The sequence below is a fragment of the Drosophila simulans genome, chromosome 2R (genome assembly GCF_016746395.2).
Source record: "Drosophila simulans strain w501 chromosome 2R, Prin_Dsim_3.1, whole genome shotgun sequence".
Taxonomy (NCBI): domain Eukaryota; kingdom Metazoa; phylum Arthropoda; class Insecta; order Diptera; family Drosophilidae; genus Drosophila; species Drosophila simulans.
In genome coordinates, this window is record NC_052521.2 from 267,938 (window position 1) to 287,223 (window position 19,286).

General features: G+C 39.4%; 1 protein-coding gene and 1 long non-coding RNA gene across 9 annotated transcripts in view; one reads left to right on the forward strand and one right to left on the reverse strand.

Moving 5' to 3' along the window:
- The window catches only part of LOC27207654 (dipeptidyl peptidase 4), a 125,920-nt gene that overhangs the window by 37,424 nt on the left and 69,210 nt on the right, over positions 1-19,286 (reverse strand). For 4 of the 7 annotated variants that reach the window (XM_039292701.2, XM_039292703.2, XM_039292704.1 and 1 more), the window contains one exon: positions 4,763-4,813. The exons of 2 other annotated variants lie outside the window; for them this stretch is intronic. In XM_039292701.2, coding sequence (XP_039148635.1) covers positions 4,763-4,813 — 51 coding nt within the window. Of the gene's footprint in view, positions 1-4,762; positions 4,814-15,812; positions 15,921-19,286 lie in introns of those variants that run through there. One more of the 7 variants, XM_044922634.1, reaches the window with a different exon arrangement.
- The window catches only part of LOC120284464, a 59,270-nt gene continuing 58,244 nt past the window's right edge, over positions 18,261-19,286 (forward strand). For both annotated transcript variants that reach the window (XR_006541616.1, XR_005543736.2), the window contains exon 1: positions 18,261-18,604. This is a non-coding gene — a long non-coding RNA (uncharacterized LOC120284464). The remainder of the gene's footprint in view (positions 18,605-19,286) is intronic.

A 19,286-nucleotide genomic window follows, 5' to 3' on the forward strand; every position in this document is an offset into this window, starting at 1 on the left:
GACGGAGCCGGACGACCTCGACCTCTTAAGTTGCAATTGATTTGCAAACCGAGAGGTGACCAAGTGCAGTTGAGAGCCAGAATCTAACAAGGCCCTGCAGGGAACGAACAGTCCCGATCGATTCTGCACTAAAACGGTTGCAGTGCACGAGGTCACTACCGAGATCCTGGGCAATCAGAGTAGAAGAAGTCGAAAGCGGGGCAGAAGGCTCAGTGTGGGATCTTGAAGACACCGGAACATGTGGCTGCGAGGAAGGCGGACCATGATTTTACTTGTCGACTGTTAATACGATAACAAAACTTGAATATGTATCCAAAAACATGCTTCAATTTTTGCCAAGAGTTGACAATTTTATAACTGGTTGGGATGTCGATGTCGGCAGGGGTCTTGAGAGTGATGAGGGCCTTCTTCCTTAGCTCAGGGAGAACCTTCGGAGCGAGACAAGATTCTGGCCAGTGCGATTTGTCTTCTTGATGATAGTCAGGACAATGCGACCAAAGACTGGACTCGATCAGCTCACTAGGAAGTGCCCCTCTGGAAAGTATGTCCGATGGATTGCAGGCTGTAGGAATATAATGCCATTCTATGGCGTTTGACAGCTCGTGGACTAAAGAGATGCGATTAGAAATAAAAGTTTGAAAGCATAAAGACTCATCTCGAATCCAGGACAGCACCACAGCAGAGTCTGACCAGCAATAAACAGGGCATGAAAATAAGCCAAGCTGCAGGACTTCCCGCATTAGTTGAGCCAGTAATACTGCCGCGCATAATTCCAATTCGGGAACCGTGAGGGTCTTCAATGGGGCCACACGAGATTTAGCGCGAAAAAGGTGGGCTACTCGGTGACTTTGAGACATGGAGACTATGTAGATGCATCCTCCATATGCGTCAATGGCATCACTGAATCTATGGATTTCGACCACGCTATTGGGTACGGAAGCGGAATGAATCGCCGAAGGTAAACTTTCGTTCCAGTCAAGTTTTTCTCTCCAGATTTGCTGCAGCAGGATTTTAAACTTTGTTATGACGGGGCAGAAACGACCAATATGGTCGTAAAAGTGAGCAATTGCAGACAGGACCCAGCGCTTGCTGGATTTTAAAACTGCTCTCATGGGCGATGTAGAGAATAGCAGAATATCCGAAATTATAATACCAGGCGATACCAAGAGTTTTGGTAATGTCGCTGCCATCATTAAATTTGAGAGAGGAATCCTTTTCTGAATCGGGAATCTGCTTCAAAGTACCAAGATCACTTGAGCACAATTTTCTTAATTTAAAATGCCCTTTATCCAGTAATCCTATGGTCTGTCGCATGATCTCCAAGACTTCTTCGGTTGAGTTAACTTCTTTGATGGGGTCATCGACATAAAAGTCTCGTAGAAGAATTTTAACGCCATTTGAAAACGACGCTGGCAAACAGCTGTCGTTGTATGACATTTTAATTTGTTTTAATATTTCACGCACTGAATTTTAATCCGGTCAGTGTAAAACGCATGCACAATGGAACAGTTTTACAAGCACTGTATTTGCACCGGCAACCAAACTGCACACACAATAGCAATGATGTGTGTGTGTTTATACACAAAGTCAATTCCATTTGCACAGTCAAAACGACACGAATTTGGCGGTAGGCAAATAAGAAACCGAAAATGAAACGAGAGCACGCGAAACGGGTGCAACTGCCGCTATGCGAAAATGCTTGCGATTAACGAAAAGTAGCTAGGGCGAAAAGTGCACCAAAATTAGTGAAACTGTTTTTGAGTTCACGATAATGAAATGTTACATATCACGTCGGGGTAACCAAATGTTTAGGCAATGAGCTTATTCATTGACTTTGAAAAATTGTGTGGCAATTTATAGACACGGTAATATTTCAGTTTTAGTTCAATATATTTTGCCACACAGCTCTATATAAATTAAATTATTATTATTAAGAGTTAAAGTGCAGTACCGGTGAGATCGACACTTAATTTGTAACTGAACTTTTGTTTCACAAATAAAGATTAAAACAGCTGTGCTCGCTCTCTATTGAGAGAGAATAACACAGGGCGATGTATAAGAGTGATAAATAAAATAACTCAAATTTATGATGAGCTGCTGCTGGCTGCGGGCTGCATAACCAAACAAGCAGTTTAATTCTTACCAAAGTTCACAGGTGAAATAACCCAATATTTAGGAGGAGCGGTAGAAACTGCCATGAGTCTATATAAAATTTATAACGAACAATATTTTATCGCTTTTACAATTCTACCTAATAAAATCATGCGAGCAGCACATGATGCTTTAACTAACCTTGGTACAGTTTTAAACTTTCAAGCAATTCTTTCCAGATTGGATTTTATTTATAACTATAAAAGACCAATCCACATTCTCGAATCATAATTATGCATCCAAAGAAACGAATAAAACAATCAGGAGCAACGCTCCTAGAATTTTTATTTCGGGATTGAACGGATCAATCTCAGAAACACTGTTTTCCCTAAACCCACCTGACTTGCCAAATGCTCTGGCAAAGTGTCAGGAAGCCTAACAACTTTCGAACCCAATTTACAAATAGGTATTATGGGTTTGGGAATTTAAAAAAAAATCAGAAACAACCAAAGACTTAATTCAGTAGATTCCAGACAGAAAAATAATACATCACATAGAATGAATAATAATTTGAATAATAATCAGAATAATAATTGGTCAACAAACGGGAACTTTGAAAAAAAAAAAATAATAATTGGAATTCAAATAACAATTCTAAGGTACAACCCCCACCAGAACCAATGCAGGTAGATAGTTCCATAAGGTATGAAAATCGTCCGAATAATAACTACTATCGTCAGAGTAATAATTATAAAAGAGGGTATAATAATAACAGACAGAATTATAATAATTTTCCGCAAAGAAATAATTTCAATATAGATACCGAGCACAAAAACTGAACCTCAAACCCTTTTAAAAATGGAAGCAACTGGGACCGCAAGTCAACCACCCGAGAAAGGAATGAGAATAAATAACATTGATGAAGATCTTTTTTTTGATCAGAACCCTACAGGAGAATGCCTCATATAACCGGAACATACAGAAAAAACTAAAAATATTCAAAGAGGGAATTCATGAAAATAAAAACGAATTACCAACTTATAACTTAACTTACAGTTCATGGATACTCAATTATAGAAAATTTTCATATATAAACAAAATTTGAAACAAAACATATATTTTATGAAATAGAAGGTTTATAATCCGACTTGTTAATTGGATACAATCTATTAAGGAATATTAATATTGGAGCTAAAATAGGTGCAGGAATATATTCCCATTATTTTGGGAAAAAAGAAAAGCTCGAATATTATGACAACGAGGAAAAAAACTATTTATGTTTAATTGGGGAATAAAATGATCTTCCATAAACAGAATATATTATAAAAAAAATACGTTGATGAACAATAAGTATTTGAAACCGAAACGGTTATGGGTGAAGGAAGTTTATATAGCCTGGGATCAAAGAATCCTGAGCACGTCGACGTTGAATTATCGGTCAACAAAAAACTATTAGTTTGGGATACATAAATCCTGACCACGCCGTCGTTGAGTTTTCCGAAAAAGAAAATATTTATAATCTAAAAATCTGTTTCAGCAACAACTGATATTAACAACGGGGAGGTATAAATGAGTCATTGAGAGTTTTTGATAAGACACGACATATAATCGAATATGACAAACTAGAAAATTTAGTAGGAATATCAAGAGATTATCTACCACCAAACATAACGGTTGGAATTCATTGCAAAATAATTATACTAACAAATTTCTTTTTACTAAGATATTTCTATGTTAATGAAGATAACTCTAATATAACAGAAGAAACACATAGTCGAGATCATAGAGGAATAGACGAAAATTACAAACAAGCTCCTTTCCAACTAAAGAAGCAGAAAATTTACACCTCGATATTTATTACTCGCAAAATCTTATATTTTTTAACATCCATTGATGCGTGTTCAAAATTACTTCAACTATTTCTCCAACCCAAAGTAATTATGACTGATAATGAACCAAGCTTCATCTCTGCTCAATTTGAATTTGCATAAATTTTTGCATCAAAACATTTCAAAAATTCTAAAGAACACTCAAGAAAAAATGTTAGAAACACATAATGAAGGTCGTAAGGAAAAAGATTATCATGTAGGGCAAGTGGTTTATGAAAAGAAACATGGAGAAAGAAATAAACTAAAAAGGATATAAGAAACAGGTTGTCAAGGAAAACTTACCTAACAAAATAATAATTAATAGTAGAAACAGAATTATTGATAAAGACAATGTTAGGTTTTAACAACTATTATATTTCATTTAAAATTACAGAAAATTCATTTCTTATTACTTTTAACACCATGAAAAGAAACATGGAGAAAGAAATAAACTAAAAAAAGATATAAGAAACAGGTTGTTAAGGAAAACTTACCTAACAAAATAATAATTAATAGTAGAAACAGAATTATTGATAAAGACAATGTTAGGTTTTAACAACTATTATATTTCATTTAAAATTACAGAAAATTCATTTCTTATTACTTTTAACACCATTCGTAGTGATAGCCACTTCAGAAATAATTGATTACTCCAATCACGAATTTTTCCTGTACAAACACAAAAAGGATGTTCTTACCTACTCTACGTAACTAATTTCTGTTTTAATAAAGAAATAAGCGATCAAGAATCAGGATATATAAAAAAGCACACAAATAAGAGATCACAATGGGAAATAACTTACCTTTGTCATTAAGGTAATTAATCGAATTAATTTTGTCACATCTGAAATCATCTAGATCAATAAGGGGAATAAATGAGTTTGGAAATGGTTAGCTGGAACTCCGGATCACGATGATTTCATTACAATACAGACTTAATTGAAAACAATAACCAAAAATGTATTCCAATTTTATTCCATTGTTTAATGAGGTAAAATCGCTTTTCGATCACTTTGAAAATATTTTTATTGATCAAGAATTGCCGTTAAGAAGACATCGTTTACGATTGTTAACAATCGACTTGCAAAACATAATTTATACTATTACACTGGCAAAAATTGATGTATTTACCACAAAAATTTAAATAATGAAGACGTTAAAGAAATATTAAATCACCAACAAAAGCCTATAATTATTGCAGATATAATGGATATCTCCGTATTTAAAATTGTATTGCATAAACAACTATTAATTATTTATATCAAATATTACAGGGTATTCCCTGTAATAACAAATAGATTCTAAATTTATTATGCCAGATCCATTTCACATGTAAAATTACTTACGAACTTTTTAATAACTATGGTAGTTTAAGTAAAGATAACACTTGTTTTACCCGCTTACCAAACTTAGAGAAATCAATTTTCACTAAAATACGAGAAAAAAATAAATAGAAATTAAATTGTAAACAATTCTCATTTAGACGGGTCATATTTAATAACATTCAACGGCACATTACAATAAATAATATTTCATACACTAATTTAGAAAACAAAATACTTGAGTACGTAACTACTAACCACTGTAAGAATCTGGAAATATCAGATTATATAAAATCAAACAATTCAGAACTTACTCTTGACAACATTAATATTTTAAACTCAAATATTAAAATTTACAATTGAAAAATATCAATTTCATTTATATTATTAATTTTAATCATTTTGATTTTGATTACTACACTAATATTAAAATTCAGATCTATTATATTATACTTGTAGTTTGGTAATTCCTAAGAACCTTTCTCCGCCCTGTGATGTTAAGATACAATATTATGATGTACGGATTCTTTACTTAATAAATAATAATGAAAAAAAAAAAATTATATTTGTAACCAAACAAAAACAGCCAGAACTAGAAAAACCAAATACTGAAAAAGAATTTTTAACAGAATAAGGAGAGCGCTTAACCGAAATTCATAATGAAGCGGGGCGCGTCATTTTAGAAGGTGGAGAGTTAACCAACCCGTAAATATCTCTGCCCCAGTTGATAATCAAATTTCAAACTCCAATCTCAGCAGCATTTCGTTTGTCCTTGTTTTTGTCGCCAACACTTAGCCACCCGACAAATAATCAACCTTAAGGTAAACACAACTTCCACTTGGAGACCAAGCCATAATCAACTTATTGCGCTTCAATCAAACTGCATCAGTCAGCAAATTCCAATTTCACAATGCACAGAAATAGTTTCAGTATAAAGCTTTTATCATAAACATAATTGAAAGTTCAAAAAGTTTCGAATGAAAAGCTTTTGGTCGAGGTTGATTGGATCAGGATTAAGAATTAAAAAATCAGTCTGTATCGGGACGAGATCAAAGCTTCAAATCAAAGATAAGCAATAAAAGGAGTGTCCTTGCAATAATATAATTGAAAAAGCTTATCACCAAAAAAGAATTTAAATTATAATAAAATAAAAATTATTTTTTAAAGAATTAAACATTAACAATTTTAATTTACATGCGTTTGTGTAAGTAAAAACAATAAATGAGATAGTGTGTATGTGTCCATGCGTTAACACGATTTTCGAAATTACACATGTAGAACTTGGACAAGTTCATTGCAATATGATTAAATAAAATAATAATTATAAATTGATGCCGTGACTTTTTTAGTTTTAAAGAAGTTTTTTAATATTCGGTGGCACAATGTGGTCCCCATGACATGACATTATTAACGGCTAGTTCGACATATCGTTGTCGCAAGTTTATTATATTCGAAACTCTTTCGTCGATTTTTGGATCTTTGTGTTGTAACAAGTCCTGAAAGTGTGTTTCTGTCCAGAGTAGGGACGCTTGCTCAACCTGAAGATCCATATCGTCCTACTTTCGAGGTGACAACCGACATAGGTACCATAGTAAAAGTGAAGTCAGAAAAACCAACCAAACAAATTTATTGCTTTCGCAAGGCATACTTTCCGAGGCTAAATAATTATACAGCTAGCTGTCTTTAATTGGTCCGATCCTTACTGCTGCAATGTAATGGCGGATGCCATATATGTTTTCTATTGCAATTAAATTTTCTAACTCTGTTCCGATTTACTATCCGCCAAGCTCTAACAAACCTACTTGCTTTAATAAAGAAAGAAAGTCAATACTTTATAAAAAATTTAAAAATACCGGATCTCACTCTTTCCTTTCTGATAAGTTAATATATAAGTTGTATAAGAGCTTTATAAACCGTTGTAACAGTAACCTGAAACAGTTTTATAATTTCGTTTACACTAAACGCAAAATAATTTCTTACACTTCCTCGCTTTTCTTTGAAAATGCCACTAATTGGGCATTTGCTGATCTATTAGCCAAGTTCTTTCAAATAACGTATTATACGTTGCCTCATTCCGAACAGTCAAACTCTTTGGCGGTATTAAATTCTAATCTAATATTTTGTCCCACTCTAAACAAAAGCTTACTGCTTTACGATCTCTAGCGTGTTAAGCTTGTCTATTCGCCAGGTTTCGTCGAAATCCCTGGCTCTGTGCTCAGATTCTGCGCGGAAGCCTTGTGCAAGCCTCTTCACAATTCTCCCATATATTTTTTTTTTTTTTTTTAATTCGTTTATTGAATCCTTATTCTAAACTATATACTATACAACATAATAACATTTATGAGGGCAAATCCAGGACTCCCCGCGGTATGGCCGTGAAGCATTGCTTCGCGAGGACAATCAGGATTTGCTCACTCGTGGACCCTCCTGGCTCTCTCGGCTCTTCTGAGCTCGGTGGTTATCGCTGCGGCGAAGCTGTTGACCGCTTGCCATTCCGCCTCCCCCTGCAGCATGAATGGGACTAGGTTGTCCGCATTCAGTCTGCCGCCAAGTACGGTTTCCAGGGAGCTCCGTTCCCTAGTGTATTTAACGCACGAGAAGAGAACGTGCTCAGCTGTTTCGCTCCGACCACCTCCACACCATGGACAGTCATCCGCATCCTCGTGTCCAAAGCGCATCAGGTAGCTGCGAAAGCAACCGTACCCGCTGATCAGCTGCGTTAGGTGGAACGTAATGTCGCCGTGCTTCCGCTCTAGCCACGGCTTGAGGTTGGGTATCAGCTGCTGCGTCCAGCGACCCTTGGGCTCGTTGGTCCACCTGTGCTGCCATGACTCCAGGGTGTGCTGCCTTGCTTCAGCTCGAATTGCCTTCTTGACGCCGGGGGAGAGTCTTCGACCGTGGGTTTGGTTGAAGACCACTTCGTTTTCCTTCGCTAACAGGTCCAGAGGCGGTATCCCTGCGATCACCAAAGCCGCCGCGTTGGACACTGATCTGAAGGCGCAGCAGACACGTAAGGCCGAAAGTCTGTGGGTAGCATTTAGGCCCTGGGCGTAGCTTTCGGTACCAAGCGCTTTTGCCCACACCGGGGCGGCATATAGCATGGTCGCTCGGGTGACGCTCGTCAGTAGCCTTCTGCTCGCCTGTTTTGGGCCTCGGGAGTTCAACATTATGTTTGAAAGCGCCCGATTTACTCCTGCTGCTTTAGAGTTAGCGTAGGCAAGGTGTTCCCGGAACGAAAGCCTGGTGTCTATCATGACTCCCAGATACTTGATTGCCCGAGAGGAGGACACCTTGGTACAGCCTACTTCGACGGTGGCCGTCTCCACCGCTTTCCTTGAGCTAATCAGGACAGCCTCAGTCTTCTCCGGCGCCAGCTCTAGCCCCATTGAACTGAGCCAATGTTCGATGGCCCTGATGTTTTGGTTGCAGCTTTCTTCGGCCTTGCCGGGATACTTGTCAACAACGAGCAAGGCCACGTCGTCCGCGAAGCCTACGATCTCGCTCCTCCCGACCAGCGGTAGACGAAGTATCCCGTCGTACATGGTGTTCCACAGAAGCGGGCCGAGGACCGAGCCTTGTGGGACTCCACCGGTGACCTGGTGCCTGAAGACGCCTTCCGACGACTCGCACAGTAAGACCCGATCAGAAAAATAGCTGCGTATGATCCTGACTAGGTAGGCTGGGACGCTGAAGCCAATTAGTGCTTCTAGGATCCGGTCCCATCTCGCTGTGTTGAAGGCGTTCCTGATGTCTAGAGTGACCATGAGGCAGTACTCTTTGCTGCCACCCTTCCATCTGGTGCCGTCGATTGCTTGGGCCGCTACTTCGACCACTCTGTTGACAGCGTCGACGGTGGAGCGCGCTTTCCTGAATCCGAACTGGGACCGTGAGAGGTCACCCGCGTCGGCGATAGCCCTCTCAAGCCGAATACACACCAGTTTCTCCAGGAGCTTGCCAGTTCCATCGATGAGGCATATTGGCCGGAACGATGAAGGCTCCTCGGGTGGTTTCCCTGGTTTTGGGAGGAGAAGCAGCTTTTGGATTTTCCAGCAACTCGGGAAAACTCCTTCCTCCAGGCATTTGGTGAATGCCTTCGCAAACGAGTCTGGCTGGAGGTGGAGAGCAAGCCGAAGCGCCCTGATCGGAATGCCGTCGGGTCCGGGGGCCTTGCCGTCCTTCAGCAGTTTTGCCAGCTCCAGGATCTCGTCACTGCTGACCGTGGCGTCGGAATCGACGTGGACCCCTGTGGCTGGGTCGGCTGGGCGTAACCCATCCATCACAGGGAACAGGTGTTCCGCTACACTGCGGAGCATCGCTAGGTCCAGTAGCTTAGGAGTCCTGGTGTACGCCTTCTTGACCACCACCTTGTAGGCACTTCCCCATGGGTCGCTGTCGGCAGAGTCGCATAGGTCGAGGAAGCATTTGCGCTTGCTCTCCCTTATGGCTAACTTAAGCGTTTTTCTGCGGGCTCTGTATTCGGATTGGCGTTCGGCAAAGGACTCCGCACCTCTCGCGCGTTGGTAGCGACGTCTGGCGGAGAGGCACTCACGACGAGCCGTCTCTATCTCCAGGTTCCACCAGTAGACAGGGGCTCTTTGTCGGCTGTGCGGCCTGCTCGATTGCATGCTGGCGTCGCACGCGGCCTTCAGCCGTCTCATCAGCTCCACTGCCGTCAGCTCGGCTCCTTGTCTGCTCGCCATGGGTAGAAACTGCTCTCGAAACACCTGCGTTTTCAGAGTGTCCGTCTTGTATTTAATCCTGGCCTGGGCTGGTGTCTGGGCTTGGGACGAGGGTGGGCATCCCAGGTCGCAGATGATGGCCAAGTGGTCGCTGCCAGTGTAATCCTCGCTGAGTCTCCACCTCGTTAGCCTGTACGACGAGCCGCTAGTAAAGGTGAGGTCCACCACAGCCCAGTCCGGCGCGCCTGAACGTGTGCCGGTTTCCATGGTTAAGAAGAGCCAGGTCCAACGTCGCAAATGCCTCCAGCACCATCCTGCCTCTCGCATTGGTGGTTGAGCTGCCCCAGCTCTCTGACCATGCGTTGAAGTCGCCCGCTATTAGGACCTGGGTGCGGCCTCTAGCATCCGCTGCCAGTCTGTCCAGTGCCCGATTGAATGCGATTAGGGTCAGGCTGGGGGCTAGGTATACGCTGTACACCCACCATCTGCCTACCCTGGCCCTAACAAATCCGATGTCCGAAAGAACATCGGTTATTTGCTGGGTTTCTCTGCTGCACCTCCAGATCGCTTCTTTCTTGGTGCGGTCGAAGGCCCAGTCTGGGCTAGCCGGCGTTCGGTAGGGCTCGCTAAGTAGCGCGAGCTCCACTCTGCGTTCACGCACCGTCTGCACTAGCAGGTCTTGGGCTGCCGTGCAGTGATTCAGGTTTAGCTGAATCAGCCGCATCATTGCAGTGCCTTTGGTGCTCCTTTACCCGCCAATGGGCACTTCCGGGTGCCCATTTGGTGGTTGGTCGCTTGGCTACCTCTGTTTGCGCACAAGAAGCACTTAGCTTCGTTAGGGCACTCGGCGGCTTTGTGTCCCGCGGTCCCGCATCTGAAGCAGCACTGGCTTCTGTCCACGGTGCTTCTGCAGTGGGCCGCTATGTGGCCTTCTTCCAGGCATCTGAAGCATCTTTGGCGTGGCACCAGCTCCTTGATCAAGCATTGGGACCATCCTACCCTCAGCTTGCCACGTTTGATCAGCGGGTCCGTCAGATTGGCTGGGACTGCTATCACCGCAGTCTTCCCTCCGTACTGCGATTGCCGAAGGCTCTTGATAGCCACGACTGCTGCAGGGATCTCTGCCTGGGCCTCCAAGGCACTCTTCAACTCGTCTTCCGTGGTGCAAAAAATTAATGGCTCTACCATTTTAGTCATAATGACCTTAAGTCATAAACCATGAACTTTAGATCTGGATACTGGAGACATCAAGACATCACACTCGAGGAGTACGTGAATACGACTTCATTTATAGAATTGTTCAACTTTAAGGGGAAAAAAAATTTCGAAAGCTCTCGCTTAAACAGTTTTCTAAATATTTCCCATCAAAGATTTTTCTTCAAGGAGCGCTAACCTGGTGACGCGCATTGTAATTTTCAGCGAATTTAGTATACCCTTTCACTTTACGGGTAACGGGTATAAAAATACGACATTTACTTATGGTAATTCGTCTTAATATATATACTAAATAATCAAAACATATAAAAAGAAAATTATTATAACTACTGTAATTTAAAAAATTAATTTTCCAAAAAAAGTTATAACATTTAAGAAAAAAATATTTCATAAAAATATAACAGTAAACAATCAATTCATTTCCTGAGGCACGATGTAAGCACCCCAAATGTCATTGCCTTCTCAGCTGACGCAGCTGATCTGCATAGATAACGATGATATTGCTGCACAGCTGAGGTGCAGTAAAGTTTAACTGTGTCCCCATTTTCGGCGAAAAATTGAACCCGTATTTTGCATCATCAGATTAGCGCCTCCCAATGAAGCTTTCTTTCATGTTCTTAAATTGAAGTTTTCTTTAATTTTGCGAAAACAAAAAGGGAAAAAGAACGCTGTTATTCTTGCAGGAAAAATCCGAAAACATCGCAAAACTATAGACAATTTTATTAAAAACAAATAAACTTATGGAAAAAGCTATAATGGTGGCAATATGGCACGATACCTCCGATAAAAAAAAATGGTGAAAACCCGAGTAAATCGTTAATTCAAAGGGTTATTAAAAAAATTAAAGCCCGAGTTCCACAGATGAGGTGCCTCAAAGTTTAACGGTATTCAAAGTTGCCATCTTTAAAACTAAAAGAAAAAGGATTTGCTGGCTCTTTGGCTCTTACACCAAAATTCCAGAGAGCCTGGAGCCACCTCTAGAGCCAGTGCAACAACATATGGGGTTACACATCTTGTTATTCTAGTGTTTTTGGTTCTATCGAACCCTGAAGTAGCGATTGGTCATGAACGCTTTATTAACATTATTCAGCCTTGGACAAATTTCCAAGTTCCCGAGACGGCAAGTACACCAGAGGTCTCCATACGATTAAAGACTCTTTCAAAATCCGTCACCAGGATAAGGTTATATCTTGGACGTTTTTTAACAAACCAATTAATAAAGAAAAAATTTGTTTAATTTTTCAAAAGTGGCTGGCTTGTGGTCGTTCGAGTGGGAGCGTTATTTTTGGCAAAACGAAAAAAAATTTTCAAGATTTATAAAAATATGGGTGTGTCAGTTTTTGTCGGCTTGCGTGCCTAAAGTACATATACTTTATATGGTCGGAAATGCTACCTTCTGCCTGTTACATAATTTTCAACGAATCCAGTTTACCCTTTTACTCTACGAATGTGGGCGAGAAAATTTCGTATTGTCTTTGGACATCACAAGTGGTGGCTTAAAAAATTTTGGTATACTGTTAAAAATTGGCAAGACAAATTGACACCGACCGGACGATGATCACCTGAGAGTTGTTTTTAATCCGCTATACCGCATCAAGAGAGAAAGTCAGATCTTGTGTGGGTAGGATATAGTGATGGGTTTTACTCGCAGTCTTGCCTCCAGGTTCCTCTGGTCACTCTAATCGGAATAACCACAGAGCGGAGGTTGGCTTTACAAACCGATACTTTTGTGACCGCTTTCTATGAAAATAATCCTCGATATAAATTCAAAACCGTGGCCTTACATTTGAATTGCTTAACTACTGATCGTTACAAATCCGTTCCGCGACACAAATTAAAACGTTGAATATCAAAGCATTTGTTCAGTTGTAAAAGCCACACAAAATACAAAGAAAAGACTTCGTAGGGTAAGTCCAATCGCTGTCCGTAAGTCGGGTCCAGTAAATGAGAAACTTTGAATATCATTCCAGGTTTTTGTTTGTAGAAACGTACCGTCACTTGATATCCTCACATGAGAGGTTGGCACACTTGAGTCGAAATGAAAACCAAGATTTTTCGAACTCAGAGGCACTGTATAGTGTTGTTCACATGGTTGCATCGCATTGTGTCAGCATTGCGCTTCCACCAATTACCAAGCCAAAGCCTTTGCGATAAGCATCGGTATGCTTGTATCTATTGAGCATTTGCATTAACGGATGGCACCAAAAACCTTTAGATATCGCAGATAAATGTATTATTATGGAGACAGTTGAGCGGGGGTATCATAATGTTATATTTGGTAAATGGTTGATCGGTTCCCCAAGCGGTACGCGGTTTGCTTCTGAGGAAAACTCTACGATAATTCACAGGCGGCGGCCTAATTGTGACAATTGTAACTAAAATGATGCGAACGGGACCGGTTACACGCAGACGGCACCGTCGCGGCATAACGAGTACTCGTAGGCGGCATAATCACAGATAACATTTGGAAATTGTTTATTTTTTTTTATATATCTCCTTGCTTAGCCCTATCTGTTCCTATCGCACTCAAAAATGCTCGCCGTCCTCGCCGTCGCCAGTATCTTGCTTTCTGTTCCTTGTCGTGACCACGTGAAATACGGCTTCACGATCTTGGGTTTTATGTTTCTCGGTCCTTAAACTTTTTCGCCACGCGTCATTTATGCCCATGTCCCGCTTATAGTTCCCGGCACTTTGCGTCTCGAAAAATCCCCCATGTTCGGTTTTGACATTTTTTCCCTGAGAGCTTATGGTGGTTTGCGTATTGGTTCCGGCGGAAGACTTAGCTATTCTCTTATTAGATAAATTTGGATGGCCACTTAAATCTATTTTTTTCTTACTTAAATTAAGTCTAGTGTGGTATTTTCTAAGACACTAGAATATTCTAATGTCTTTGATACTATGGTAAGGGTGACGGGATGGTGCGCGCGAGAAGCTATGAGCAAAGCGAGAAAATGGCAGAGTGAGATCTTTGCGAGTAACGAGCAACATTGCTCTCTTTTAGTTATTAATGTGAACGTGATGGATTCCGACGAGGAATTTTTTGCATCACTCGCAACCAAAAAAAAATTTTTAAAACAAAAAAAAAAGGTTTGCTTTTAAAACAAACGGTAATTTAAGCACAGAATACAACAAGGCAATCGTACACAATGATCAAGTTGAAGCGATAAAACAGCTTACAAGCTGCTCTCTCTCTTCGCCCTCGCTTTATCGCTTCGCTCTTACTCTGACATCTCTCGAGCGATTGCTCTTAAAAATGCATGCAGTGGTTTATCGCGCGCACTTTGCCGTCACCCTAACAAAATATTTCCTGGGGGCCTTCTAAAACAATGAAAAATAAAATATGTACCAAAAAAGTGATTGTTCACGTGTTGATGGACCTACATAAAATTATACGCGAGCTTCTGGTTACTGTTGAAACTCAATGGTGATTTCTTACAAATTCTTTGCAAATATTTGTATATTAACAAGGCATGAATTTGAATCGATTAATTTTAAAACATTATAATCATAACGTTTTTTAAGTCGAACTGAGCTACTGAGACACAACATTGACTTGAAATACCTGTAGAAGTCATAGGTAGTGTATTTTCATAATGTCGTTACAGAGACTTTCATCCTCAGTAAGAGTTTATCGTAATTTGTACCAGTGTCGTGTTTGAAATGTTATTTGAGAGAGTAGCAGTGTGTCTGTGTGCCTCGCCGGTTACCTGATATCCCTGCACTACTTCAAAAACTGACCCAGATAAGATATGCAGAAGGCTATGAAATTTGTCTAGATATGGAAGAAGTGCATCACGATGTATAGATTAATAAACTCTTTGTTAAAATTGTTGTAGTTGGATTAGGCTCCATCGTCAATTGCTAAGTATTTCATTTTTCCAGATGGCGATTTCGGTTTTTTTAAACGGCAGAAAGAAGCGTTTCCGACCATATAAAGTATATATATTCTTGATCAGGATCAATAGCCGAGTCAATCTGGCCCCGTCCGGCTAACCGACTGTATGTATGCACGTCGAGATCTCAGCAACTATAAAAGCAAGAAGGTTGAGATTAAGCGTACAGATTCTCTAGACAAAGACGCAGCGCAAGTTTGTTTGACCATGTTGCCACGACCGTACAATACTGCTAAGCCCACGCTTTGAAACAATTTTTAAATTTTTTCCATTTTATTCTCCCATATCTATCGATACCCAGAAAAATTATGAAATTTCGAGTTCGTATTCACAGTGTGAATTTCACACTAGCTGATTAACGGGTATATGATATACGAGGAACTTGACTATAGCTCGTGTTTATAATAGTAAAGTTAAAGAGTATTATAACGCACTAATTTTGTTGGTCTGCTCGCTACGAGATATGTGCAGCTAGCTCCGATTTTGCACGTACGTTCCATCAAATGTATATCAACCGTGATCACCCGGTTACCAGTAACAACTCCCAGCAGTTCTTGTTTTCTTGATCTTTATTTGTTTGGTTTTACACTTTAATTCTACTTTCAGTTATCAGATTAACCTCCGCCGAGGAAATGATTCCATACCCAGGTACTCTGGGGATCTGGGGCCTACGAAGAAGTCACCGTTCCCAGATTAGGGTGAACAGGTGCTGGGCTCTCAAGTCGAAGGCACCATTTTTGTCGAGACTAAGTTGAAAATTTATTGAAAACAAGAGAGTTCCCCGCCTGTCAGATACCCGTTAATCAGCTGGTGTGAATGCAATCGCGAAATTTCATAATTGTTCTGGAATATCTATAGATATTAAGGATACAATTAGAACAAATTTACATTTAATTGTTCAAAAGTGTGGGCATGACCGGTTCGGCGGCTTACGGGAGTTAGAATGGACGTGGAAATTTTTTTTTTTAAATTGATATAAATTTAAGCGACTTAAAAAATTATAAAAAAATATACAACAATTTTTCCAAAATTGGTTTTGGGTGGTTTTAGGGCGTTTGAGTGTGCGAGGCTAAACGTTTTTTGGCAAATCGATACAAATTTACGAGACTAGAAAAAATGTGAAAAACTATCAACACATTTTTTTAAAGTGTGGGAGGTGCACTTTTGTGCGTTTGTTTCTAGAATCTGTATGCTGAATCTCTAGCTTTTATAGTTCCTGAGATCTCGATGTTCATACGGATAGACGGACATGGCTAGATCTACTATTAATTCTAATCAAGAATATATATACTTTATATAGTAGGAAACGCTTTCTTCTGCCTGTTACATACTTTTCAACGAATCTAGTATACCCTTTTAATCTACGCGTAACGGGAATAAAAATCGAAAAAATCTTCGACTAATTAAATTACTCAATTACTCAATCAAACCAGCTTGGTTTGATTGGCTGCATACAACAACACATCGCTTGAATAATTTTGCAAGGACTGTGCTTTGTCTGATTCAATCGAATGTGTTGCAGTAGGGGTTATCAAAGCCATAATCTAAAAGGGGGTGCTACTTTCGCAAAGTTGCCCAAACCTTTTTTTCCTAAACCATTTAAACTGGATCAATAGATTTTGGCATCTACACATCAAATCGTATGTTAAATTCAGTACCGCACGCGATAGTCGATTAAATTTTGATTATGTTTTAGGCTGATTGTGGTGATAGAATTGCATCTTCCTCCGATTTGATGCGGGAGACAGACGACAACTGAGCTCCTGTAACATGATTGTTTTCAATGTACATTTATTGCTCAAGATCTTCATATATAAATATATTATAGAATAGATAGAATAGAAGAATTCGGTGTTTTGCTAGATCGAGCAACGGAACGCTAGTAGTAGGTGCGAGAGTACAAAAGAGAGAGCGCGAAAGGGGAGAGCTTAGATTTAGATTTTCACAAGTCGCAAGCTGAATACCTTAGTGACAAATAATCTATTATAGTCACTTTTTAAATTTATTGTGTGATATTATGTACATAGGTTTGGGTATTACTATATAAGCAAATATTTAAATAATAATAACTTTAAGGCAATGGAAATCAAGAATTTTTTTATTGGTGCCAATTGATCAAAAATAATATAGATTTAAAGTCTAAGTACTTGTGAAGTGAATGTCACATATTTTAAAATTTACAAAACATGAGCATACGTGTGCAAATTAAAATTGTTACTATTTAATTATTTAAAAAAATAATTTTTATTTTTTAATATTTATTCGGTGATAGCCTTTTCACTTTTACTATTACAAGACTCTTTATTAATAGCTAATCTTTAATTTGAAGCTGTTTACGATCTCGTCCCGATTTAGACTGATCTTCTAATTCGTAACTATCCTCAATTACGGCCCGGCTACCCATCATTCCACTCACATCACTTTCACGTCTATGGATCTTACATTAGACACAGAATCACTATTCCCTTTTGAAAAATTGGTTTTTGGTCACAAAAATGTATCATTCAGTCACTGGTATAAACAATTCAACCCCGACAAAAAAATATAAATTTACCTGTGTCGTGCAACAGATAGAATGCGCCATCCTTAATCGTTTAAAAACTTAACCCCACAAATCTCACACATACAATGCGCACCACCAGATTAGCGCCTTTTGAGCAAAAATGTTGATGTGAGCTATTTAGAAAATTGTTTAAGTGAGAGCTTTCCAAAAAGAACAAAAGGAAAACAATCCATAAATGGGTAAGTCAAAACTGGGTCATCAGGATAGAGACACCTACAATAACTTAAGTTTTTTCGATTCATTTCGAACAAAATTTTAAAAATTTAAATTCCTCTTAAATGGTATATTGTTTACCACCCTCGTATACATACAAATACAACATAATGCCACTCCTTAGACCAGGTCATATGAGCTCAAGCAAAACTCAGTCGTGCTTTTTTAAAGGAGTCGTGGGAATTGCAAGGTATTCGACGTATGGATCTGCGATCTCCCGGTCTAAAGACAATGATATTGCCACCTTTATAGTTTTTTTCATAAGTTTACTTGTTTTTAATAAAATTCTCTATAGTCTATAGTTCCTGCAAGGATAACAGCGTTCCTCGTCCCATTTTTTTTTTTCGCAAAATTAAAGAAAACTTCAATTTAAGAACATGAAACATTTTGTTGTTATTGAAATACTAAAATATTATGTATGTTAATTGGCAACAACTATATACTGAAAGTTGGTCACACTGATCTGAATAAGTTCTTGTTTTTCTGGAAACTTCTTCTTGTGTTAACTTTCAAACGACTCACAACGGTGTCACGTTTATGTCAAATAAAACAGTTATTGAACTTTAACTAAATCGCCTCGCGTTTTACTCCACCATTTCAAATAGGTTATGGGCCCAGGAGTAGTAAAGACTTTAATAATTGTGTGTGATCAAGAGAAAAATAATTATTGTATTTAATTAGCTTGAACATTTTTTATAAACATGAGCGGACAAGGGCTGTGTGCGATCGACAAATTGGACGGCGAAAATTACGCAGTATGGTATGATATGGACATTTCTGAAGATATTCTTACTATTTTGATGCTGTCGGGACTCGGTAAGAAATTCGAAAATTTCGTGGTAGCGATCGAAACGCGCGAACAGTTACCGACTCTTTCTGATTTAAAAGTAAAAATTATAGAAGAGGGAGAGAGACAAAGAGTCAGTTCGGACGAAACGGAACTTTGTGTGCAGCAAGCGTTTGTGTCGCGTCCCAGTGGAAAGGGAGACAAGAAAAATAGATCGGCGCAAAAGAACAGTGATGCAAAGAATAAAAAATGCTTTCGATGTGGTCGCGAGGGTCACTTTATTGCGCAGTGCAAAGTGAAAGACAAAAATGATGAAATAGAAACATCTGCAAAAGAGAAGTCGTTTACTATGCTTGCAAGTGTAAATAAAAATGACGTTTTAACGAAATCGATGTGGTGCTTGGACAGTGGAGCAACTGCTCACATGTGTTGTGAAAGGTCGTGGTTCGCGGACATTAAAGAGCATAAAGAGAAAATATTACTTGCAGGAGAAAACTATATATTTTCGGATGGCGTCGGTACGGTGGCCGTTAAGAAAAAGAATGGTTCCGTTTATTTGAAAAATGTGCTTTACGTAAAAAGCTTGCAAAGTGATTTCATATCGGTAGCGAAAGCCGTTGAAAAAGGGTATAAAGTAATTTTTCACAAGCAAAAT